At 39.8% G+C, this 22,900-nt stretch overlaps 1 protein-coding gene across 1 annotated transcript in view; it reads left to right on the top strand.

Moving 5' to 3' along the window:
* Positions 1-286: 286 nt before the first annotated feature.
* Positions 287-22,900, top strand: part of SUCLG2 (succinate-CoA ligase GDP-forming subunit beta) — a 125,186-nt gene continuing 102,572 nt past the window's right edge. The window contains exon 1 of the mRNA XM_057422907.1: positions 287-450. Coding sequence (XP_057278890.1) covers positions 367-450 — 84 coding nt within the window. The 5' untranslated portion in view covers positions 287-366. The remainder of the gene's footprint in view (positions 451-22,900) is intronic.

Here is a 22,900-nt window from a genome sequence, read left to right as displayed (position 1 = left end):
TATTAAATGAAAAAGGGCTTTTAGTCATGAAAAACAAAAAGGAAGAAAGAACGCAAACTAGCCAAAGCAGTGCCTCCAGCAGTTCAAAGCTTTCACCTCACGCTACCCATCCCCTCCGCACATCGCTGTCCACTGCTGTGCCCGCACCCACACGCGCTCAGCGCGGTCACCCCCACATCCTTCCCTCTCGCCGGCTCGCCCACACACCCTACCCCAGGCTGTCCTCACGGGACCCCACCTCTGACCGCCCGGCCCCTCTCCTCCCCTGCAGCGGGCCGGGCGCCTCGAGGCCCCGCCGAGCTTCCGCCCGGAGAGCGGGGCAGGGCGGAGACAGCGGCCGCCGGGGGAGCACGCGGCGCGGTTAAGATGGCGGCTCCGCTGGCTGGGCAGGCGGGGGCTGTGCTGCGGGACCTGGTCCTGAGATCCGCCCGCCTGCGGGGCAGCTTCCCGGTGAGTGAGCCCGGCCCCGGCCGCCGCATCCCGCCGGCCCTGTTCCTGGCCCAGGTGCCGAGGGAGGGCGGTGGGAGCGCAGCAGGAGCGCTGGGAAGCCTCTCGGAAGCCACCCAGCTCCTCGGCCCCTCAGCCGCTGCTTTCCGCCGCCCCGAAGCCGCTCTTTCCGCGCGGCCGGTGGGGCTCCCCCCACTCGCAGCCTCCCCTGTGCGCGGCTCGCAGCGGGAGGAAGCCCTTTCGCTGTCCGCCGTCGTGGAGCTCGGGCTGTTGTGCGGGAGTATTGCCTGGAGGATGCGCTGAGCCCGGAGCCGCGCTGTGCGCTTGGCGGCGGAGATAACCGGACCGGGCGGCCCCCAGCCGATCGCGCCTGTTGCCCGACGGGTCGGGGCAGGGCCGGTGCCAGGTCTGGCCAAAGCGTGACCCGAAACGCCAGCTCTGAAAGCCTCCCTGCCCCTGAAACTGAGAGCACGTTTGATTATTGCAGCAGCAGAAACAGGGGATGCCGTGTGTTATATGATAGCGTTTAGTTAACCACGGTCCGGGTGGCAGCACTGTAGAGGTGGCTGAGGTCAGGCTGGAGTGTTGGAACACAGTTTTGCTCACCCAGAAAGGCCAGGCATCACTCTGTCTTCCCGGTGGTCTTGAATCTCAGAAGTGTGATGGGAAAGAGTAAATGGGCCTTGAAGAGCTCGTGCTCAAGCTCTCTCCCATGGTATACCAGTTCTTTATTCACCTCAAAAGCAGATAAGCTGTGGTAAAATGAGATATGGACATTTTAGCTGTAGTGCCTTTGGCAACCAGCCTCTTTATATTGTCTTTTTATCAGATCAGCAGCTGCAGGAGAATCTGCTTTCCTTAATGCTTCTAAGCATAAGTATTTTCCCAGAAGCAAAAGCCTTTGGAGCAAACAAGGCGTGTTTCTGGCTGGTTCTGCTCTGCAGGCACTGCTGCCGGTGTGTGGCTGCATGGGACGACTGTTGGGTAAAGCCTGCTCTTGCTGCCAAGCACAACTTGCATTGTGCATCTCCTTTGGTGCGCTTTATCTTTTAACCTGGAGGATGTTAGCTAGCTCGGTTTTAAATCAAATCTTTTGTGCCCAACTTTCCTTTTTTAATAGTGAGAATGGTATTTGGCAGTTTGGTGCAATTGATTAGTTCGTTTAGTGCGTGTCAGTTTAATATACACACAGAGGGAGAGTGTGTGTATTTATGTATATATCCATACACATAAATGTGCATATGCATACATTTGTCTGTATGCATACATACTTAACTCTGTTTATGTTGATAAGCAAGCCTATCAGCCCCAATAGAGTTTGGTGCGTATACATTACATGGTTGAAGGTGCATTCCTGCCATCATGGTTTAAGTGACACCGATCTTACAAGAGTGAATTCAGAAGTAACCTCCCTGGATTTGTATGTGACCCTGCTGTTCTTGTAGGGCTCTGATGGGGGGGGATTTTGTATGGCTTGAGTGTGGAGTGCTGTCTGAGCAGTCATCTCAGAGTGATGCATGGAAGGTGCTTTGGTTGAGCTCAGTTCCAAACTCAGTCTTTACCTGGCACTGCAGTGGGGATTTGAGGTGCAGGTGGGAATCGGGAGTTCATGCTCTATTCTGTCGTCTCGCAAAGCATGGAGTGAACCCATAAGGCACCCCATTGAAATCACTGGGTATCAGCTCAGATTCTGAAGAATATTCTTGGGATATTAAGCTGGCCAACTTTTTAAAAAACTTCATTTTTCTTTTGTGTGCTGTTTGTGAAATACAGGTATTGAACTTGTATTATAAATCACATTTTATTATTCTGTTTCTGAATGCTGACAGATTCTGAGAGCATCTCCCAAGATCTGTGCTTTCCAGGTAGACTACTGTGTAACAACAGTTATACAGTACATATATACAATTATACAGTTGTACAGTATATATACAATATATATACAGTGTTGTTATACAGTATATACAATACTGTATAACAACAAATCAGGATCTTAAATTCAAAGTATAACACTTTGCTGTAGAAAAGTCTTAATTTTTGCAGTGTTATATTATACAGTTCCCGTCTAAATAATGTCCTAATCTTGCACTGTCTGATTTCAAACTACAAATAAATTCATCAGCCAGAGTCTGGTTTTCTGTCCTACAAAATAGGGTAAAGCATCTGAAGAGTAGGAGAGTCCTTTCACTGGAAGAGTTTTTCTCACTTGTATCATTCCCTATTTAACTCAGACCAGAAGTTCCACTGTTTATTTATTTACCATAAACTGGGAAAACCTGTCCTCAAAGCCTGCCACATTGTTCTTTTCACAAATGGGGGCTTTCCGTATGGTGAGGGTATAATCAAGAAATTTATGCCTTTGTTGTTTTGGTAACCCTGTGTGAGTAGATGCTTGCTGAGATTTAAAATCTTTCCTCATAATCTTCATGACTTACTGTTGGCATTTCCACACTTTACCTGTTGCAAAATTTCTTATTCAAATTTTTTATTATTCAAAATTTCTTCTATAATTCTTATTAATTTATTATTATTTATGTTGATATTGTTCGTAGCTGTGTTGAAACAAGCTTTTTGAGAAGTTGGTTGTATGCTATCATTATAATCTACACACAAAACATTCTTCTGTGTAACTTAATTTTAGGGGTGGAATAAATGGTACTTGAACCTATCACATGAAAATATTTTATTGTCCTTCTGCTTTCCCGTTGGCTCTTTACCATTTTATAACTGTTGGACATTTTTTACTCTTTTTAATATTGATAGATTCAGTTCCTTGTGCTTTTGGAGTTTAAATCTGACCAAGTGTTTCAAGAAGATAAAAGGTAGATTTCAGTTGTCTGCGGTGCATGTGGACAAGCGTATTTAGACCTGTTCTTACTGGAGCAATATTTGTAAAGAGCTGTGACAAACGCTTCGGGGACCACTGCCGCAGAATTCAATCTTGTTGGCTAGCAACAAATAGGCTCCATTGAAGGCTGTTTATTTGAATGGGAGTTGGATCGGGCCCTTTGGGAGAATGCTGTGTGTTCAGAACAGCTTCAGATGCAGATGATTTCAGCGATGAATATAAATGAGGAACAATTAAATCAGAATCATAGAAGAAAAAATGCTTAAGGTAACTCTTCAGTTTCCTAAGTGAGCAGATCGCTGCTGCGTTGTGTGACCCTGTCCTGGCCTTCAAAACTGCCCTCAGTCCTGCTGAAACATTTCCAAATTTCATGGGTGTTAAAAGTTCTTTTTAAAGAAAAGAGGGGGGAAGATTGAATTAAACAATATTCCTGTCACAAAATCTGCTGCATGCTATATATGTTAAAAACAGCAATCTGTACAAGGTTGCTCACTGCAGATGCGTTTTATTCCTAGGCTTGGGTACCTAAAAAGCCTCATTAATACTGAACAGAGAAAGTTCTGTCTTTATTAAGAAGCTATCAGCTGGGAATTTAATGATCTTCCATGCAACAGAAAGCATTACTGAAAATAACTTTTAATTCAGTATTTCAGAAGCTACTTCAGTGCCCAAGTCTTACTTTTTCTTGGCTTTGTGTTAAGTTCTTGAAAGTTTCTTGAAGGTTCAGACTGTTTCCCTGTTTGGATTTTTCTGGTTGACAGTTTTGCTATCATTTTTAGGATTTCACATTCAGAGGCAGGAAATACTTAAGCCTACAGACTTTCACAGACAGTTTTTTCTACAGGTACTTAAACCAAATGACTGGAAAGCTCTCTTCAAACTCTAGACAAAACTGAAATGCCAAAGAGGAGCAGATGTTTGTCCCACTCCTCCCTGGCAGTTCCATTAAACGCATGGTTATTGGATGCTTTTTTGAAATTAAAGAAGGGAATGAGAACAAATATAACCCAGACTGTGATTTTTATTTTTAATTATTTTTTTTCAGTTAGTTTTATACTGATGGAACTTCTGCCTTGGGAGCAACCTGTCTCTGGCACAGATACTCACTGATTTATCTTGAAGTAGAAAAGCTCTGCTGTAGTTATGTATCTTTCTTTGTACCTCATGTAGTTATAATCAGGGGGTAGGGCTAATGAGGTAAGAAGAGACAGCCTTAGCCGCAGCACCTGCACTCTTAAACCTGGCTGTGGATAAGTAAACTCTTCCACCTGGCCCTCCATCTGAACTCCCAAGCAGTTCCCCCGAAGAGACTTCTTACCTTGCTTGGGTATATTTAGTATTTATTAAAGTTTTTGCTGTAAACGCAAATGTTTTTTTTTCATTGATCTGCCTCCTGAGGCACTATGTAAATTGTCAGTTGACAAGCTCTGTGTTTTCTTTACTGGTATCTGAGTGATTGTTTCCTCCCATTTTTCTCTGGAATGTTGTCAGTGCATGTGGCAGGTTTTTTATTTCTGTTGGTTTGGTTGTTTTTTTTTTTTCACGCTTTCATTTGGTCTTTCTGGCTGATGGCTGCCAACAAGGATGCTATGAAGAATGTGTGAAGATGTTGAGGCTCTTTTGGGAAAATAGCAAAGTGAGATGAGGGTTTAGAAACACTTGGGATTTGGTTGTTTCTTAGAAGTGAATGATTTCTCTGCTGTATTTTCCCCCCTCCTGTTTGGAAGATTCATTTTCAGCAAAAATGGAAATGTATTCATATAGTGCTTAGAGATATGATTCTCCCCCTCCTTATTTTTGGGGACTCTCTCACAGTTCCAGTTCCAGGATGACTTAACCCCAACTGATAGACTTATTTTCTTTCTGTTGCTGTTGACCACGCAGTCTTTCTGAGCATATTTGAGACTCTAATCTGCAGCATGAGCATGTACCCTAGGGATTTTCTCTAGAAAATTCCCTTCTTTAATAGTCTCTACTGAGAAAGCCAATTTATAGCCATCTGTGAATCAGTTTGCTGTATCCTCAGCTCTACCCCACTCCATAGCATTTTAATAAAACGCAGGACATTGAAATCATGTTATCTGTGCAACTGATTATGACAGTAACTTTGGAGCTGGTAATTAAACATTGATCCATAATTAATAACTGGCTACTGATCTTACTTTAACTAGATAACACAGCAGGAGTACCTATGAAATGAAGAGAAATTAAGATTGACTGTTGTGAAAAATTCCTTAATAGTGGAGTGATGCTGTGCTGTTGAATAGATGCTGTCGAAGTCTCTGTTGCATGAACGATACTTAAAACAGATTCTAAACTGTATGCTGAAGCCTTCATGATATTCTTGTATAATTAGTGGCTAAATGTTGACTGTGCAGGAATTGAAAAACCAGCAAGTATTTGCACTTACTTGTTGGAACACTTTTTTGTATCTCCAGTTAATATTTTATACTGACAGCACAAAATATATTCAGTAAATGAAAGTTCTTGAGTTTCACTTTTTTTGTCTTGTTTGTTTAAAAGGTGCTGGTTTGTTGAGCAGATTTAGACGTAATGTTGTTTGGGTTTTTTTAATTCCATGTCTCTGGTCTCTTTCTGCTTGCTCATGGGTTTCCTAAACTACAAGAGTCTGTATCCCCAAATTTAATTGCATGTTTTATTTCTGTGGGTGTCCACGGTGTTAGTGGCTGTACGTACAGGGTGTGTGCCCTGGGACATGTTGTGTGGTCACTGAATCAGATCTGAGCCTCTTATTTCTGGGTGGTTTTGATGGCTTAGACAATGGGAAGCATCTGGAAAGCTGGAGGTAACTGATGGGGTTGGCCTGTGACATGGCCAAGTGACCGTCACTTTGGTCCCCGGTGGTACCAGGTGTTGTTTCGGGGGAGATGGACAATTACAGATTTTAAGGCATTGTAAGGATGTGATGACTTCACATCCCCCTTTTCTCTCAGAATCTTTCTGTGTGAGGTGTTGGTTTTCATTATTATCTTACCATTAGATTAAGCTCCTGAAAAAATACCAGCCTGCATCAGCCATATTTAAAGAACAGCACAAAGGTCGCATCTTTTGCCTGAGTTAAGAAACTGTTCTTCAGCTGTGGAAATTCATGCCTCCGTTACACTTTGAGCAACAAGGCTTTGAGGGAAAGATTCCTTTCTTAGAGCATGCTGCCTGCAGCTAGTTAAAAAGATGGAAAGCAGCAACTTGGTGCATATACTCCAGCCCTAAGGGGTGTTTGGAACAGCATTTTGGTTTTGCTGCATAGAGCTTTATTGATCGGCCCTAGAGAGCAAAGTAGTTGAAATTTGCCTCTACCATTTGTATCTTTGTATAATTAAGTATTTGGATTTTGGGTTTTGGCTCTTTTGCAATAAAAAGCACCATAGCTTCGTGTTCTTTGCAAGTGAAGGACCAAAGGTTATGTGTACGTCTTTATCAGCTAAATTAGGCTATAGAAGAGTCATTATAAATGTTGCAACTTCACAGTATGCTTTCTGTGTTCTTAGGGTGATGATGTGACTATATAAAGTGCCTAGGCGTTTGGAGTTAATATATTTGGCTGTTTGTCTTAAGGAAGGTGGAATAGGCAGAATACCTCTGGGGACAGTAATTTAGTTTGGAACAAAAGGGTTATTTTTTATTTTCTTTTTAATGATTAAACTGTAGATGGAAATTTGGTTTGTCTGAAAATGGATAGCTGTTTTGGGAGCATTGGTAGCAGAACTTTAACCACCCATTTGTACAGTGTGCTTTTGAAATACTTTAGGAACAATAAGCAAGTTCGTAACAGTAACTGGGGAAGATGAAAAATGGCAAGGTATTACAGGAGTAGATAGGCCCTGAGGAAGATAAGCAATGACCATCATCTCAATTTGGGTCAGGAGGAGAGAGAATCATTCTTACTGTAGTTGCTTTACCTTTGGTGTCTTAAGTCTTGTCCACTTAAATTATTTGTAAGATGCAAAAGTTTTGTAGGAATAGTCAGTTATGGAGAATTAAGTGAGATTTTTGATCATGGTTGCTAGGTTTGCTTGTCCAAGACTTTTGGCCAAAAAATACGAAGCTGCAAACTGAAAACCAGGCACAGATTACGAGTGGAACTTCATCATTCTTTTGAGATCTTCCTGTGAGGGATCTGTGGACAAAAGAGCAGTTTAATTTGACATCTGCTAATTTAGTGGCAGCCAAGAAAGCAGTTGTTGCCTTGTGCAAAAAGGAAAAAAGGTGGTATAAAAATGTCTGGGAAATTCCAGTTGTAGGAGAAGTTTTATGTGCAAATTAAAGATAACAATGATAGACATAGGTAAAAGATATATATATTTATGATAATTATAGATGAAAGGGCCATTAAAAGCAACCATATACTTTTTATTGTCAACATACTCCTTGCTAATGGTCTGAAGATGGCATGAGAAATTTATTTCCCCTTAAATTTTCTAGCTTCTTCAACTCTGCCACTCCAAGCATATTGGAAACAGTGAATCTATTTAATTGAATTCTTTCATGCAGAGTTTCAGTCTGCATTTGTTTTTCAGTTAAATGGCTCGGATTAAAGTAGTCTAAAGTAACGCCATAAATTTGGGGAATAAAAGAACCGATACTTAGAGCTTACTTTAAGCATGATGTGAAAGGTTATGTGGGAGAGCAGCTGGAACACATGGAGCTCTATTTAGGGAGGGTTGATGACCCAGCTGAGAGTCTGAGGTCAGGATTAGAGGGCACACAAGTATTATTGTACATGTCTGCTACAGACAGGTTGATCAGCAAGAACCAGATGAAGCTTCAGATGACTGTAGAAAGCTTCATGATAGCACACCATGGCCCTCAAGGGGGGCTTAATTTGCTCCAGTATTTGCTGGAGTGATGGTGCTGCAACAGGGAACAAGTAATCAAGTAATCCAGGAGGTTACTGGAGACTGTTGATAACAACTTCCCAGGGCAGATGACTGAAGAGCTGAAAACAGGATGCACTACTGGACATCACACATAGAAACAAAGGAGAGCTGTCTGGGAGTGTGAAGACTGGGGAAGCCTGAATTTATAAAGGGGAAGTGCTTGGCTGATCTGATAGCCTTCTCTGGTGTAATGACTGGCTTTGTAGTGAGGGAATGCAGTGGATGTTGTATATCTTGATGGATGCAGCATGGGTTGTAATAAGGCACTAGGAACAAGGCTGGGAATATTTCCAGTATCCTTATTCAGTGAATTAATGCCATCATCCTTTTGGCTTGGACATTCTGTTCCATTGGATTCCTTCTCCCTCCGTATAGTCAGGCCGTATGTTATACTGAGTTTATCAGTGCCATTCAGAACTATACATAGTCTGACTTTTTTTCCTCTCTGTAGAAGTAATGGAGAGGTTATTTTGGTCAGTCTATTTTCAGAATCTTTTGGCTTCCTGATAGTCTATCCAAGGTGACAAAAATATGGCAGGGGTTTCAGTCTGTCAGATGGGAAATGAGGAGTTTTAAGTTCTCTGTGGTCTTGCAGTCTGTTACAGTCAATGAATTGTAATGTCTGGCCATTTTCCGGTGTTTTCTTCTACTGGTGCAGAGGTGTCTCATCCCACACCATGTATCTGTCGAGTGAAATAAAATGAGATTTTGTGATTAAAAAGTAAAATGCATGTTCTTACGTCCTTGACCTCGGCAAGACATCTTATTCCTTTAAAGGTCTAGTAACAGAGATATTGTGAAAAAACATCCATCACAGCTAGTTGCCTAGGATATTTTTCTATAGGCCATTTTTCTATAGGTCATTCCTATAGAAGTGGGAGGTTTCAAGTGGAGATGGGATGCCCTGCTTAGTGTTTGCCACAGAGGAGCCCAGGGCCAGGAGGAGCACTTGAGGGTTTCTGACCCTGCAGAGCTGTCATTTCCCACCTTGTGCAGGGGGTTCTGGCTGGTCACAGACTGGATTTCTGCTGGCGGCTGAAGGCTTTGTTCATTACTTTGCTGTCCTTACGAGTAGCCATTTTGTGTTGGCATTGGCTTTGCTGGTGCCTGATTAATGTTATCATCTGGCAGGCAGGTAGTGTTTTTAAAGAGCTACTTGATGAACATGCGTCTGATGAAGGATTGCTCTCCCCTACTCACTTTGCTCACTGATTACCTTTTACTGTATGCCCAGCTTCCACGTCGGCAAGTCTCAGTCATTCCTCATGGCCGAGCACAGGCAGTGGGTGTGCCCGTATTTCCAGACAGCAAGAAATCAGAGATTGCTTTGTTTTAGAGATGACTTGAAATAGGCTGTTATTTCCTGGAAGCGTTTGATTGGTGATGTTAGGAATGCAGAAATCCTCTTTAAGGTCACAGTCTTTGATGATTGAGATACGATGCTGCTCATAGTGTCCTAGGCTTGCTTTGAGATTTGAGCATGGCAGCAGGGGGAATTTCCAGTGTGAATAATGGAGAAATTATTTAATAAAGAAATTACCTGCAAAGGAAGGAAAAAAGTTCATGACTTTCCACGTCCTATTAAAGGCATACTTTCATCAGTTATTCTGTGGGGGTTTCTGGTTTCTCCCTAGCTCTGCCCAAGCAGCCAGAAGGCTGTCTTCCTCCTGTATGTCTGTTACTTTGAGATTGCTTCATGTCAGTTTAAATCAAATGGTTGAATTAAAAGCAAGATTTATTAACAATAAAAGGTGGGAAGCATTCAGATTTAAACAAAAATTGCATGCGAGTAGTATTTTTTGCGTGCTTCGGGATAGCACCTGTTAAGTCCATTCTGTCACCAGCTGTGACTTGGGCATGCAGTGGAACTGTTTCTGTAGATACTTTCTGTATTTCTTTATTCCAGTGCTGTGGGCATTTGCATTTTTGTGGCTTGGGAGTGCTATGCTGCTTAGAGCTCAAATTCATAATCTTCTGTGATGACATAATTAGGTAGCATGGAAATTATCATGATTTGACTTCAAGTATTAAAGAGATGGAATAAAAAAACTGTGATTATGTTTCTTATTTGCTTCTCTGTGATGACAAATGGAGCTCAGACTGTCCAAATTGGCATTTTATTGCTGTTTTTCTTAAAACTCTGTAACTCCTACCACTTGAAAAAGTATTTGTCCAGGGTATGTTAGGCATGAAATGCTGCTCTGATAGATACGTTTACTTGAGACAGGAACTCAGAAGCATTTCTGATCCAGCTGTTGACCATGTTTTGAGTTTCCTAATGATTCAGGAAGCTTAAATTAGGATGCAGTTTACACATATTGATAGTGGGGTTACTCTGAAAAGCAGAGGTTGGTGGTAAAATATTTTAAGAATTATTTTTTCCTGGTTGTATATAATATATGAAGCATTTCTTCACAGTTGCATAAAAGTAAAATTTTAATCCTGTAAAAAATGATGAAGTTAAACACTTTTTCAAATGAGAACAAAATTATTAATTTCCCCTCTAGATACTTAAAATAAGAGCATATTTCTGATTTATGTGGAGAAGTTAGCTCATTTCACTCTCTGAATGCATGGTGCATATCACTAACAATCTCTTTTCATTTGCGAAGGCAGGGAATGTATTATGGTATTTTCTGCAGCTGATTATTCAGTTGTGTATGGTAGAGAGTTTATTTTCATCAGATACTTCAAAGCCCTTACTTTTTAGGTCAGGAAAGTATGCTTTTCCTAACGCTTTGAAGTTTTAAATAAGCAAAATGAACATAATTTGACTAAAATTAATTACTAATGCAAAGCAGAGCTACTGGTGGCTAGCACACTGACAAAGGCAGAATCTGTGAATTCGTACTCTTGTTTCCTTTACCCAAGCAAAGGCTTTGAAAATTGATTTCTGAAGTATAAAGCTTTTGGGGCACCTATGGATGTACAATAAGCATTTTTAATACTGTTTTATTCTGCTGAAGTTTAGTTAAAGAATGCTAGGGGAAAGAGTTTTGCAGTTGCTTTCTGAATTAAGTGGGGGGTGTTTGCCACTTTGAGGGGACTAGCAGCTGTGTTTGTGCAGGCTGCTCTGTTTACTTGACATCCTGTTTGTTATGTGACCTTACGCATGTTGTCCCAACCAGAAAGTTTTCCTGTAATCACATGGAATAAGAAGCCTGCAGTGTTTTGGCCGGGTTTGCACTGCTCAGGTGAACGAACATTAGTGGGATTGGAGTAGACCCGGCTCTGCTCAGTCAGCCTTTAAATGCTAAGCAGAATGCATCAGGGAACTTCCCAGCGTCAGAAGTGTGCTGTACCTTAATTTGCAGGGATTTATATTTTGGTGTTTGCATGTAAATAGAGCCCTTGATACTCCTCTGGGTGGAACGGCAGGATGCAGGTTGTCGGGGATTTGGCTAAGTCCCGCTTAATTTGGCGGCTGGTCCTTAGCAGCCTGACTGAAACAACTGCTGAACAATAGGCTGGGAAGGTGTGGGAAATGGGATATTGAGGTCAGGTTCTTACTGTTCAAGACAACATTCTTCTACCATCTTCTCTTTTGAGCACTGTAGTCCTCACAAAACCATATCCACAAATACCCAAAAAGATCATCCAGGTGGTAGCTGGTAGGATCTGCCTTGTGGTGCACAAGGATGTGGGCTCAGATTCTGGCTTTCTGAGATAAGGAGAATAAGGATGACAGAAGGAGCTCAAGTATGACCCGGTGCATGTTCCTGGTAGTTTACAATGGAGCTTAGTGCGTAGGAAAGTGTATTTATGGAATAGCTGTCAAAATCCCTGTGTGTAAGCAAGCTGTAAATAAGTCTATAATCATTACTGGAGACTTTAAATCTGCAATGAGTGAAGGACTTGCTTCAAGTTCATTCTTTTCTCTGCTTCCTTGCATGAGCAGTAAACGGATAAATCGGAAAGCTGAGTTTATAAATGTGATTTAAAGGCAAATTGGAACAGAATTGTGTAGTTTCTGTTTTTTTCCGTGAGCTAATGACCCAGATAACTTCTGCAGTATAGGAACATCACACCATGCTGCATCATCTCTGAGGGAGTGCAGAGGTTAAGCTTGGGATCAATCAGTTTGCAGTCAGACTGATTATAAAAGGACAAGGAAGAGTACAAGATAAAATCAAAAGAACACAGTAGGACAGAACCCTATGGGGTGAGATGTTCGGGAACTCTTGAAGTAAAAGGGTTTCTTGCAGTAGACAGCTAGCAGGAACATTCAGAACTGCTAAGAGTTTTGTTAAAATAGCAGTGCAGGATTTTCAGTCCCACTTCCACCCTGAGCACATTTACTAAGATACTAGCAAAGCTTAAATAATCCTTACTGTTTTATCTGCGATAGTGTGAAATATCCAAGACATAACTGAGGTGCTTCTAAAACTTAGTGTTTTTCATGTGCATATTGCTGTCGCTTAGGTGAAAGGGAAAGGTTCTTGGATAGATACTGTTCCTTTTTTTTTAATCAATCAATATGGCTTTGTAAACCTTTGTTTCAGAACCATGTATAATATGTGAGCCTAGTGCTGTCTTCTGGAGTCCCTTTCTATTTCTGTTCCATTTGTTAAAGCGCAGCAGAATTGTACCATTTCATGTTGGAGTTACTGTGGAAATATTTAGAAGGTAGGTTTTAATGAAAGAGATAAATAAAGCAAAGAAATCCTTGACAGCATCAAGCCAATTCAGAACTGATGGACGTGCTCCTGACGTTCCTCTTTCCCTGACGAGGGATTCCACCACTGAGAGAGGAAGGAAAACGCTGAATCAAAAATAAGGAAGGGTGTTGAAGTATCATTATATGTTTACAAATAGCATATTGGTTAATATGTTATTACAGTTAAATACAGTTTTTAGTGGCAGGAATGTTGGTTTAGAGGTGTGGAGGAAGTCGATCCTCTTGAGTATTAATGAATTAATTTTGAGGTAGTGGGTAGTGGATGAAATGTTCAGTTCCCCCAGTTATAGCATTTGCATTTTAATCTTAAAAAGCTCCAATGGAGCCACATATTTTTAGATCCAGTTATCTTGCAAAGTTGGCAGTTCAGCTGGTGCGCGAGTTTTAGGAAGGTTCACCCACTTCAGTGAGGAAATCTGGGGAGGATGAGGGAGTTTGATTCATGACTTGACTTTGGGGTCAGTTCCAGTAGCTTTATTTCTTTAGTTAAATCATTCACTCTCCCAGGTTAATTTTAACATTCAGGGTAGGCTGTTCAGGTTGAGGCTGAAACTGTTATTTTTCTAAATGGTTTCTGTAGGATCTTGCTTCTTTGAAGTGGCCTGTATTACACATGAATGTCAGACCTGATTCTGACTAGAAGTGCATCCCGCTGCAGTCTCTTCTGTCTCTGTATTTTCTCCTTAAAAAGCAGAAGTATGGCTTATATGGTCATATCATATACAGAGTATTTTTACAGTTATTTATTTGAAATCAGTTGCAGTTCATGTCTATGACAATATTGAAATAAAACTCCTTTGGCAAGACCTGATTTTGGAAGAGAAAGTAATATTGTTTCTCATGTAAATTGTGTATGAATAAATGATTACAAATTGACAGATATTGCTTGTAGTGATTCTTCTTGAGTGAAAAAATAACCCCAAACCAAATTGTATTTTCTTCTTAATTTAGGAACTTAAAAATCTGAAGAGATAAAAAGAGAACTTAGATGCAGCCCTAGCACAAGCGAGGAGAAATTACAAGTTGAAGGTTTAATAGCTGCTTTTGTTTTCAGGGCCATGTTGCGGTGCACTAAATCTGCAGATGGACAGTCTTTTACTATACTATTCCTGTAGATAGGTTAGAATTTATTAGTAACAACAAAAGGGTACAATAGGTGGTTGTGTAGAAATAGCAATGTAGCATATTCTTCAGTGTCTCTAATCCAAGCTCTTCAGCGTCTGCTCAGGTGAGCTGTGGAGTTGGTGTGTCCTCTTGAACAGTTTCTCAGTCTCTACCTCTTAGAGCAGACCTATGTTAACACATGCCCAATTCAGCATGTGCCTCTGCAAGGGTTTGTAAAGTGCTAACACTTGTATGCCAGGTGGGCACTTTCTGTCACCTGTGTTTGTAGGTAAGAATCCCTGGGTGCATGTTCCTGTGTGAATAAGTGTGATGCTTTCTGCTGCAGCAGTGTGTTTGTAGGTCTTTACAGTTCTGAAAACTTGTGCTTTCTTCAGAGAGCTCATCCTGAGGATTCATTCACCATTGGCTTTTAGTATTCCTTTAAATAGTGTACAATATGTTCTGGTTTAATTTGTTTTGAAGCAGTTCAGCCATACTTATAAAGCCTTATGGAACTCATCAATACTGCCTGCATATCTGTCTAACAAGAGTTCAGTAAAATTAGCATAATCATTAAACAGATTCTCATTCAGTTAGTAATTGGTGACTGCCTACTTCTCTACAGACAAGTGATGTCAACTGGCATGTATGAGTTTTTGGTATGCTCTGTTATGTACAGGCAGGTAATCTGTAGTTTATATCCTTGCCTTATTATGTTGCATTAGAATAATCGCTGCTGCCTGGCGATGGAAGAAAAGTACTTTCTCTTCCTTTTCTAAAATTGACATATTACTATTCAAGAAAACTCATTTCTTTGATGTTTGTCACCATCTTGATGTTTCCTGCTGTGATGCACTGTGATTCCTGCCTTCCTATCTGTGTTTTGCAGTGGCTCCTATTAAAAGAACCTTGCAACATGACAAGAGAAATTGTTTTTTCCTTGAACTATGTGTAAGTCTTCAGGGGAAGATTTAACTAAGCATTTGTTTTGATTGCATAAACTAGAATTAAAATGGAGACACAAATAATATAGGAATAAAAAAAATTAAAAATGTTTTAAACTGTAGACTTCTGAACTAGAGCTCTTCTGGAGCATTGCTGTTTTCTACAATGAATTGCAGTGAATTTGAGTAATTGCTTTAGAAGGAAATGCCCCATTGAGCATGTGGCTTCATGTTGTCTACCCCAGGCTTGGTTTGCCACAGGCAGCACAGTCTGATGTCTCTGCAGCCTCTGGGTAAGGGCAGGCTGTGGTCAGAAGCAGTGGTCCTGCCCTCATCGCAGCATTGCTGGTGTGTCTTGTACTGGTTCTCATCCTTACCTGGTCCCCTCATGGGCTGAGTTGTGGAGTCAGCAGCAAAAGCAGCTTTCTGCTGGGTTAGCTCCGCTTGAGGGTTGGGGACCATGAGGGAGGACATATGAGGGAGCAGCCGGGGAACCGTGTTGGCAGCTTGCCTCTGGGTCATCTGAGCGGAAATGGGAAACCAGAGCCCTGTAGTACCTTGGCTTCTTGGTTTCAAGTAATACAAAGCACTTGGCTGGTTTAGGTTTTTATATAGCCATGTGAATGGCTATCACAATATGTGATATTGTGATATCAGCAATATGTGGGAGAGTGGTGGTGAAATCTAAACTGGTTTCAGCTTTGTTTAGGAGACTGCACAAGGCAGACTGATGTAACACAGCACTAGCTTTGCTGGACTGCAGAAGCAAGTGGGGAGCAGTTGGTCGATTGCTCGAATGTGCTGCTGTCAAAATGTCACCAAGCTGCCTATGGATGATCTGCCTCTCCTTCAGTCCAGTTTAGGATTTAATTTTGGCAGGGCTATCTGGGTTTGCTCACTTGACATAATGGGTAGGTTTTCAGTAAGGTGGACTTCTGAGCAGAAACGGATGCCTGTTTCATGCTTTTGAAGTTGTTGAAGTTTGCGTAGTTAAGCAAAACTTATACTTTCCAAGCTCTTGGTCATCCTTTCAGCTGTTTGTCTGAGTCTAATTTTCATAACCAATATAACAGTAAAAATCCTAATAATATTAACTGTGTGCTCCTTTTATAAGCAAGGCCCCAGTTCTACTTTTTATTTTTCTGCATCTGAAGAAAATCATTAAGTTATTTAACATAGCCATCTTGTTTCAAAGAAACGTATAGCTGTTGGGAATAGTAATGATTACCCACCAGAACATGCTGTCTATCTTTAGTAAACAATGATGTAGTGGCATATTTCATGGTTGGGGATTGTTTTTTGTATAATTTTTTTTGAAGTTGGATGTTACATAAACCTTAACAATTGCAGCAACAGATCTCACTTGTTCTGAAAAGTGAGTATATGGTGCAGTGGTATAAAACAGTAACTTGCCGCTACAGTTTATTGATCAAAATGCCGTAGCCTTTAAAGAACTGGGAATGTGATACTTTTTTTTTCTCCAAGACATACTGCATTTCACTGCTCAAGATATTTTGTATGCTGTAGTTTAAGTAATAAACTTGGAACTAAAAGGCATGTAACTGTTAACTAGTTTGTGTGTTGCCCTTGTTTTAATTCATTTAAAATTAATTTGCATTTGAAGGAATAAATAGAATCGTAGAATAGTTAGGATTGGAAAGGACCTTAAGATCAATGATCCTCAGCCGTACCTGTGGAAGATCTTGAAATCAAATGTTGTTTTTTAAAAGCTAGTCTGTGTACAGTGTTTTGATACAAACCGGCAGAAATAAGCAGTTCCTAACTGCTGTGGACAAAAGCGTGGAAACTCTGTTTTTGTCAGGAGAATATTCAAGTCTTTTTCCTAAAATAGCTCACAGAATCAGTTTTCTCCTTTATAAATGTATCACAGAAGTGTGGGTCAATCATAGCGCTCAGTACTGGATGAAGCTGCTGGGCTCTGCTGATGCCAAAGGGACCGCCCTGCAATATTGTATCCAGTCTAAAGTGGGCAATTTGAGATGTTGAAGGAAGATGGTTTCTTCTGTGGCTTTTAAGTAGGATGCTCTGGATGCTAAATCCTGCTTTGGAAGATTAAAATTACTGGTTTGTGGTAGCAGACAGGACGTTTGGTGTCCTGTTTTTCATAATATACCCATAGGGATGTGGCATTAATCATCTCTGCATAGAAGGGGATGCGTGGTTTGATGTAGTGTGACAGATCTTACAGCTGATGAGTCTTACCATAAGTCTTTCAATTTTTTTAAATGCTTGAAATACTTGCTTTCATACTGAACAAAATGTAGTAATCTCTGTGTTTGCTTTCCATGACTTAGATTAGTGGTAAACTTTTTCTGTTTAGTGCTGTTTCTTGCAAATTTTTGTTTCTTGTTAGACTAACTCTGTGGATACTTACTGTTTACATCAGCACTGCCAGTAAACTGAAGTAAGTGTGTTAGTTTGTTTGCAGTGGGTTATGTGGTGCATTTCAAGTATATGACCTAATAAAATGTTCCTGTACCTGCAACGGTTTATAGGAAGGTTTGCCATTTAGTTGTATTTTCGATGGTTCCCTTTTGATAGGAACTTGTACTGCAACTTTGTCAATTACAGGAGCTGTATGTCAATAAATACAATAAAGGTTTATTCCTTATACTGATGAATGGTATGCCGTTTCATTACTGTCATCTTTGTGTATCTATTTTCTTTCATGTGCTCTCTTGGAATTCTATTGCAGGTCAGAGTGCACAGATTGAATGAGCTGGAATACTGTAGAATGCGTTGAGTGAGAAAATAGATACTTTGTTTTGGTTAGATTCTTTTATGTAGGATACACTAAACAATTTTATTTTGGATACAAAACCCATCTAAACGATCTTCCCATAGACACCACGGGTTTTCTCCCTAATTGACTTATTTCCAGTATAACCATTACAATATAGACCATATGTATACAACTTGGTACTGTAAACATTTGACACGTAATTTGCATTCATACAGAGATGAGCTGGCACAGTCTATTAGCATAGTTACAGCTACATTACTTCAGTGGAGCAGCAGAGTGGGAAGAAAGTGGTATGCACTTATTTGACCAGCTTTACTTTCAGGTGCTTTTAAGAGATCTGTCTTTGTTTCATGTTAATACTGGCTTCCATTTATACTATGAATGGAAAGGGAATGTTGGATGTCACTGAGTATATCTTCCTTTGAACAGTCATGCGGTAAAATGCATTAAGCTGGGTTTATGTAAACAGTAGAGCTGTTCAAACTATGTGGATGTGTCAACGGATGTTCAGTTATCCCAGAAATTTGCTTAGTGGTGTTTTTGTTGTTGGATTTGTTTTCTTTAATAGTGCTGATTATCACTGGATTCCCTTTCCTCAGCTAGAATTATTTGGCATTTTTCCAAAAGTACGGATTTGACCTGAAGAGACTTGCTAAGAGAAAATAGGTGGTATGTTTTTTTTTTAAGTGAAATTGTCTGAACATGATTAGTGAACTCAATATGGACAAATACTTAGTTGTGGATGCTTAGCCAAGGTAATTCCATATGGAATTGGGCATGAAATGGCACAAAATTTTTTGAAGCTAGTTCTTTTAAGACCAAAAGGTCTTGCTTGTGATAGAGACTGTAATTTGATTCTTCAGTTGTTTGTCAGTCTTGACCTTTTAGTTCTTCTTTTTAACAGTTTCTTCATACGCTTGTTACAGAAGAAAGTGGAGTGGTTCATTCATGTTTAAAAAGACTATGTGGTGCTTAACAGTTAGAATTCTCCAGGTGGTGGCATCTGCCTGCGAGAGCCCCTCTTCAGCCCTTGTAATATATTAAAAAATGATTTTATTTTGCTATTTGGAAGAATACTTTCTTCTAGTAATAACTTAATGAGTTGAAAGGTAAATTGTGAAGTTACAGTGCTGGTAATACTGCTGGCTAATGATGTTCCTAGTGTAAGCTTCAGTTTTTCTACTGACACAGCCACTGGATCGGCTTCAAAAAGCCACTGATTTTTTTCATGTGGGTACATGTCACTGTGGTGTTTTCTGCTCGTTTGTTTATTAAAGCTTGTCTGCTTATCTTGTCTGTTTATCTTACCTGTGACACTGCTTGGTACCTGATGCATACATGCTGTACATCAATATTTATATGAAATCATCCGTCTTTGAGCCAACCTTAGAAGCTTTACCAGGCAGGCAGGCCAAAGAGTGAAAAACGATTATACTGAGCTAATGCTTAGCATATATGTTCAGTTAAGAAATAAGCAGTAGCTGCTTGGATGAAGCTTGCAGTTATTGTTACTGCTCTTTTTTGTGGTTATATGGAACATTTATTTCTGAGCAGTTTTGTTGAAGTACTTAACATGCAGTTTGTAACCTTCTTGGTGAATAGGTTAAGACAGTTTCTCCTGGGTTTATGTGTGTGTGTTTTTCTTCTTTCAAAAGGAAGCGCTCAAAAGATTCCTCCTGGGTCATCTGAAAGATGTTGCACATCAGAGTAGTTAATGCTGCATACATAAGGACAAAGACATTTCTTTGCAGTGTTTTTCTAAATCTGTTTGATGTTGTTCTTTTTTTTCTTGTGTCGAAGTAGATTTCTGCTATAAAATGTACTTGTAGTTCTACTCCTGTTTAACTGTGTTGCTGTCGTTTAGCCCATATTATTATTCAAATAGTGCAGATTATTTTCTGTGGCCATGTGACAGCTTAAAAATTGTCAAACTGAGTAGCAGAAGAATAATACAGCTACTCTTTAAATGCATTATTTGTGCAAAGTGCTTAGCATTTTATGTTAAAAGAATGGACAGAAAGGCAGTAAATAAGAGATTATGCAGGTTACATGAACGATCAGCTTTTTCTCCAGCAATAGTCAATAAACCACTGATACAGTTATGCAATACCTGGCTTTGTTAAGATGCTGAAAAAAAAGAGATTTGATTTATTGATGCACATGCCGCTCATTTTAATGACACTGTACATACGTAATTGGACCAAACATGGTATCTAGTTACATGAAGTAGTACATTGAACATAAGGCTTGTTCAGAATCAAATACACAATTGCTAATAACAGTAGTTTCCTGAAATCCTCGTCACTCTACTGACTTTTGATCTATATTAGTATGATTCTGATGGGTAACATATCTTGGGGGCTGGAGAAGGGAAGGGGGATTAGAGCTGAACCCCAGTGATATCTTTGTGATTTTGGAAAACGTCACATAATTCTAACCAGCAGGACAGAATCCAGTGTGAAACTTGTACTTGATTAAATAATCCCGCCTTCATCTCACTTCATGTTATTGTTCAGTTGAGGCCTTTCAGTCCACTTACTTGGATTTGGGGATTCTTGATGCTGATTCCGGCTCTAAGGAAATGTTATCAGTTGTAATAGAGTCCTATTTAAGTATATTTTCTCTCTTTGATAAGTACTTATGTTAGAAATTTAATCTTAAGAAATATCTTATTAAGAAGAATTTAATTTCTCTTTAAAACTTGATTAAATAATAAATTATAAGTTACTAGTGATACTGGTTTTATGATTTTTTATGATTTATTCTTAAAGCTTATTTATGGTTTATTCTTGAAGCTTATTTATGGTTTATTCTTAAAGCTTATTTATGGTTTATTCTTAAAGCTTATTTGTGATTTAAAATAAAGAACAAACCCCAAAGCTTTCAACTTACCTGGCACATCTGAATCTCAAGCAAGAGCTGCTCTCCAGCTGCAATGTGTATATCAATACACAACACATATAAAGAGTGCACATGAAAGCTGTTTCTTTTTTCTTGTGGTAATAGAAGGTCTGTTGGAAGTCTTCAGCAAAGCCATGAATATTTATTTTAGCCTTTAAATAAGAATTTTCTTTCAAATGACTAAATTCTTTAGTTTGAGATTTTTCTTTATTCCATTCCTTGAAAACATAGTGTCTGAATTTTCATTTAGGCTCACTGGAGTGATTTTAAGTTTTCCTTTGTTATAGCAACTGTAGCTAACATGCATAGAAATAAAATGCCACTAAAAAAAAGGTTTAGAAAAATGTATTTAAACCCCACAGCCCTTTGGGCTGTTCAGAGCTTGACAAGTTATTATTCAAGGTTAAGGGGTATACAGTGATGATGTGTGTCAGTTTAGTAAGATGTTTTAAAACTGTTTTTGTTGGTAGAGAAAAATGTCTTAAGATAACAGAAAAATGCCACCAACTGAAAATTTACTCGTTCTTGCCTATTGTCTTATGAAGATGAAATGTGGGATGTCACATAGGCAGGTTTTACTGAAGTCCAGGTGTTTCCAGCATCCTCTTCTGAGGCTGTCAGGGCAGAATATACTCCTTGTACTCCAGTGCAATCTTGCAAGAAACAAACAGATGAACCACAGACATGTCTAAACTGTTGGAACATACCGTGTTTCAACTGCAGACAAAGCTTCATGGGAGGATTTGAGATATGTATGGTGTTTTCCATCATGGTTTTCCCACTAGTATGTAGGGAGAGGAAATAAAAAGTATTAAAGGAGGGAATAAGCTGGGAATAGAAGGTGGCAAGAATCAATAATGAACAGAAATCCTTAAAAGGTAGCTTTTGCTTCTGTGTGCTTAACTTCCCTTTTACTTGCTTCCCCCCCAGCACCTTTCAGATTGAAATTATTTTTCTGATGGTAATTTGTGACCAAATTATTCAGTCTGTCTTTTCATGCAGGACAGGACTGCACTGGTGAAACCAGCAGTGCTGTTTAATGCTGCTGAGAGCTGTGAAATAGTTGACAAGAATAATGCTTCAGAATGGGAAAATAAAGAGTTAATACAAAGACACATGACACTGGTGTACGGTGTTAAAGTGTCCTCCTAATAAGTTTCAGGGGAAAGGATGGATTATGGCTGCTTATGGGAGACAGCTTTCTTTCAAAACTTCCTAAGACTCTTGCCTAGGCTGTCTTAGGGCTGGACCTTTGTGAAGTGGCACTGTTATGGTCAGTCTCAGCTGTATATTTAATCTGTAGGATGTGTGGTGATTTATGATGCCCAACAAATTTATGCTCTTTGAAGCCCACCTGAAATTATTGTGAGCGCTTGGTATAAATGAATTTGGGAGGTTTGGGAACTTCATCCCTCAAAGATTTTTCAAGATTCTTGTACTTCTTCATCCAGTTCTTTTTACTGCTGTCCCTTTTTAAATCGTTCAGGTACAGATTTATTGCAACCCAGATATAATTGAGTTGGGAATTAGTTCAGAGAATCATCTGTTTACTCCCATTTCTAACATCTTGTGGTCCCTTTTTTTGTGTGTGTGCCTTAAGTCTAAAATGCATATGTTTGCAACTGTTTTGATTTTTTAAGATGGTCTTGAAAGAGTAGTTGTCTCCACAGATTCAGAGCTTTTGCTTTATTTCATCTCTTGTAACTGCTTTATTTTGCCCACTCTTCTGAAGACATATGGTGTGTGTACTGTGAGTGCTTTAAAGCAAGGTCTTCATGTTCTTGCTCTGCAGAGCTTCTAATACAGACTTTGTCACAGCTGGTTTCTAAATTCACTGTACTCCTGTATACAGTGGTAGGCTGTACTAATTCATTTTATTGGGGAGGTTGTTCACGACCAGGAGTTTGTCTGTTGTGGAAGGTCTTGATTGAAAGTCTTCAGCTGGCACTCAGAAAGATGGTCACCAATGGGAGAGGAGAAAAAATGCGTGTTTACTAACCTTAAGTTTGTAAGCTGTGCTTTTCTGTGCCAGCAGTTCTTGGCCAGATCTTTGTTTCATCACCCTTCTTTCAAACGAATTATTCTCTTCCTTCATTTCTGTGTTTTTGAGACCTGCCTGGTTCATAATTAATGAAGTAAATATTCTCATAATATCCCAATATTAATTATCCTAATACCAATTATGCTAGTATCTTAACTGTCTTTATATAAGAGGACAGACCAATCTCCACATGCTTACATATAAATGCACTGTATGTATATGCAATATGATTAACATCTCAGCAATAATTTGGAGCATCCCAATGGAACAGTTTG

This window comes from Pezoporus wallicus, unplaced genomic scaffold (assembly GCF_028554395.1).
Source record: "Pezoporus wallicus isolate ANWC-B61680 ecotype Strahan unplaced genomic scaffold, APGP_CSIRO_Pwel_v1 contig_7073, whole genome shotgun sequence".
Classification (NCBI taxonomy): domain Eukaryota; kingdom Metazoa; phylum Chordata; class Aves; order Psittaciformes; family Psittacidae; genus Pezoporus; species Pezoporus wallicus.
This window is presented reverse-complemented; position numbering and strand designations above follow the sequence as displayed.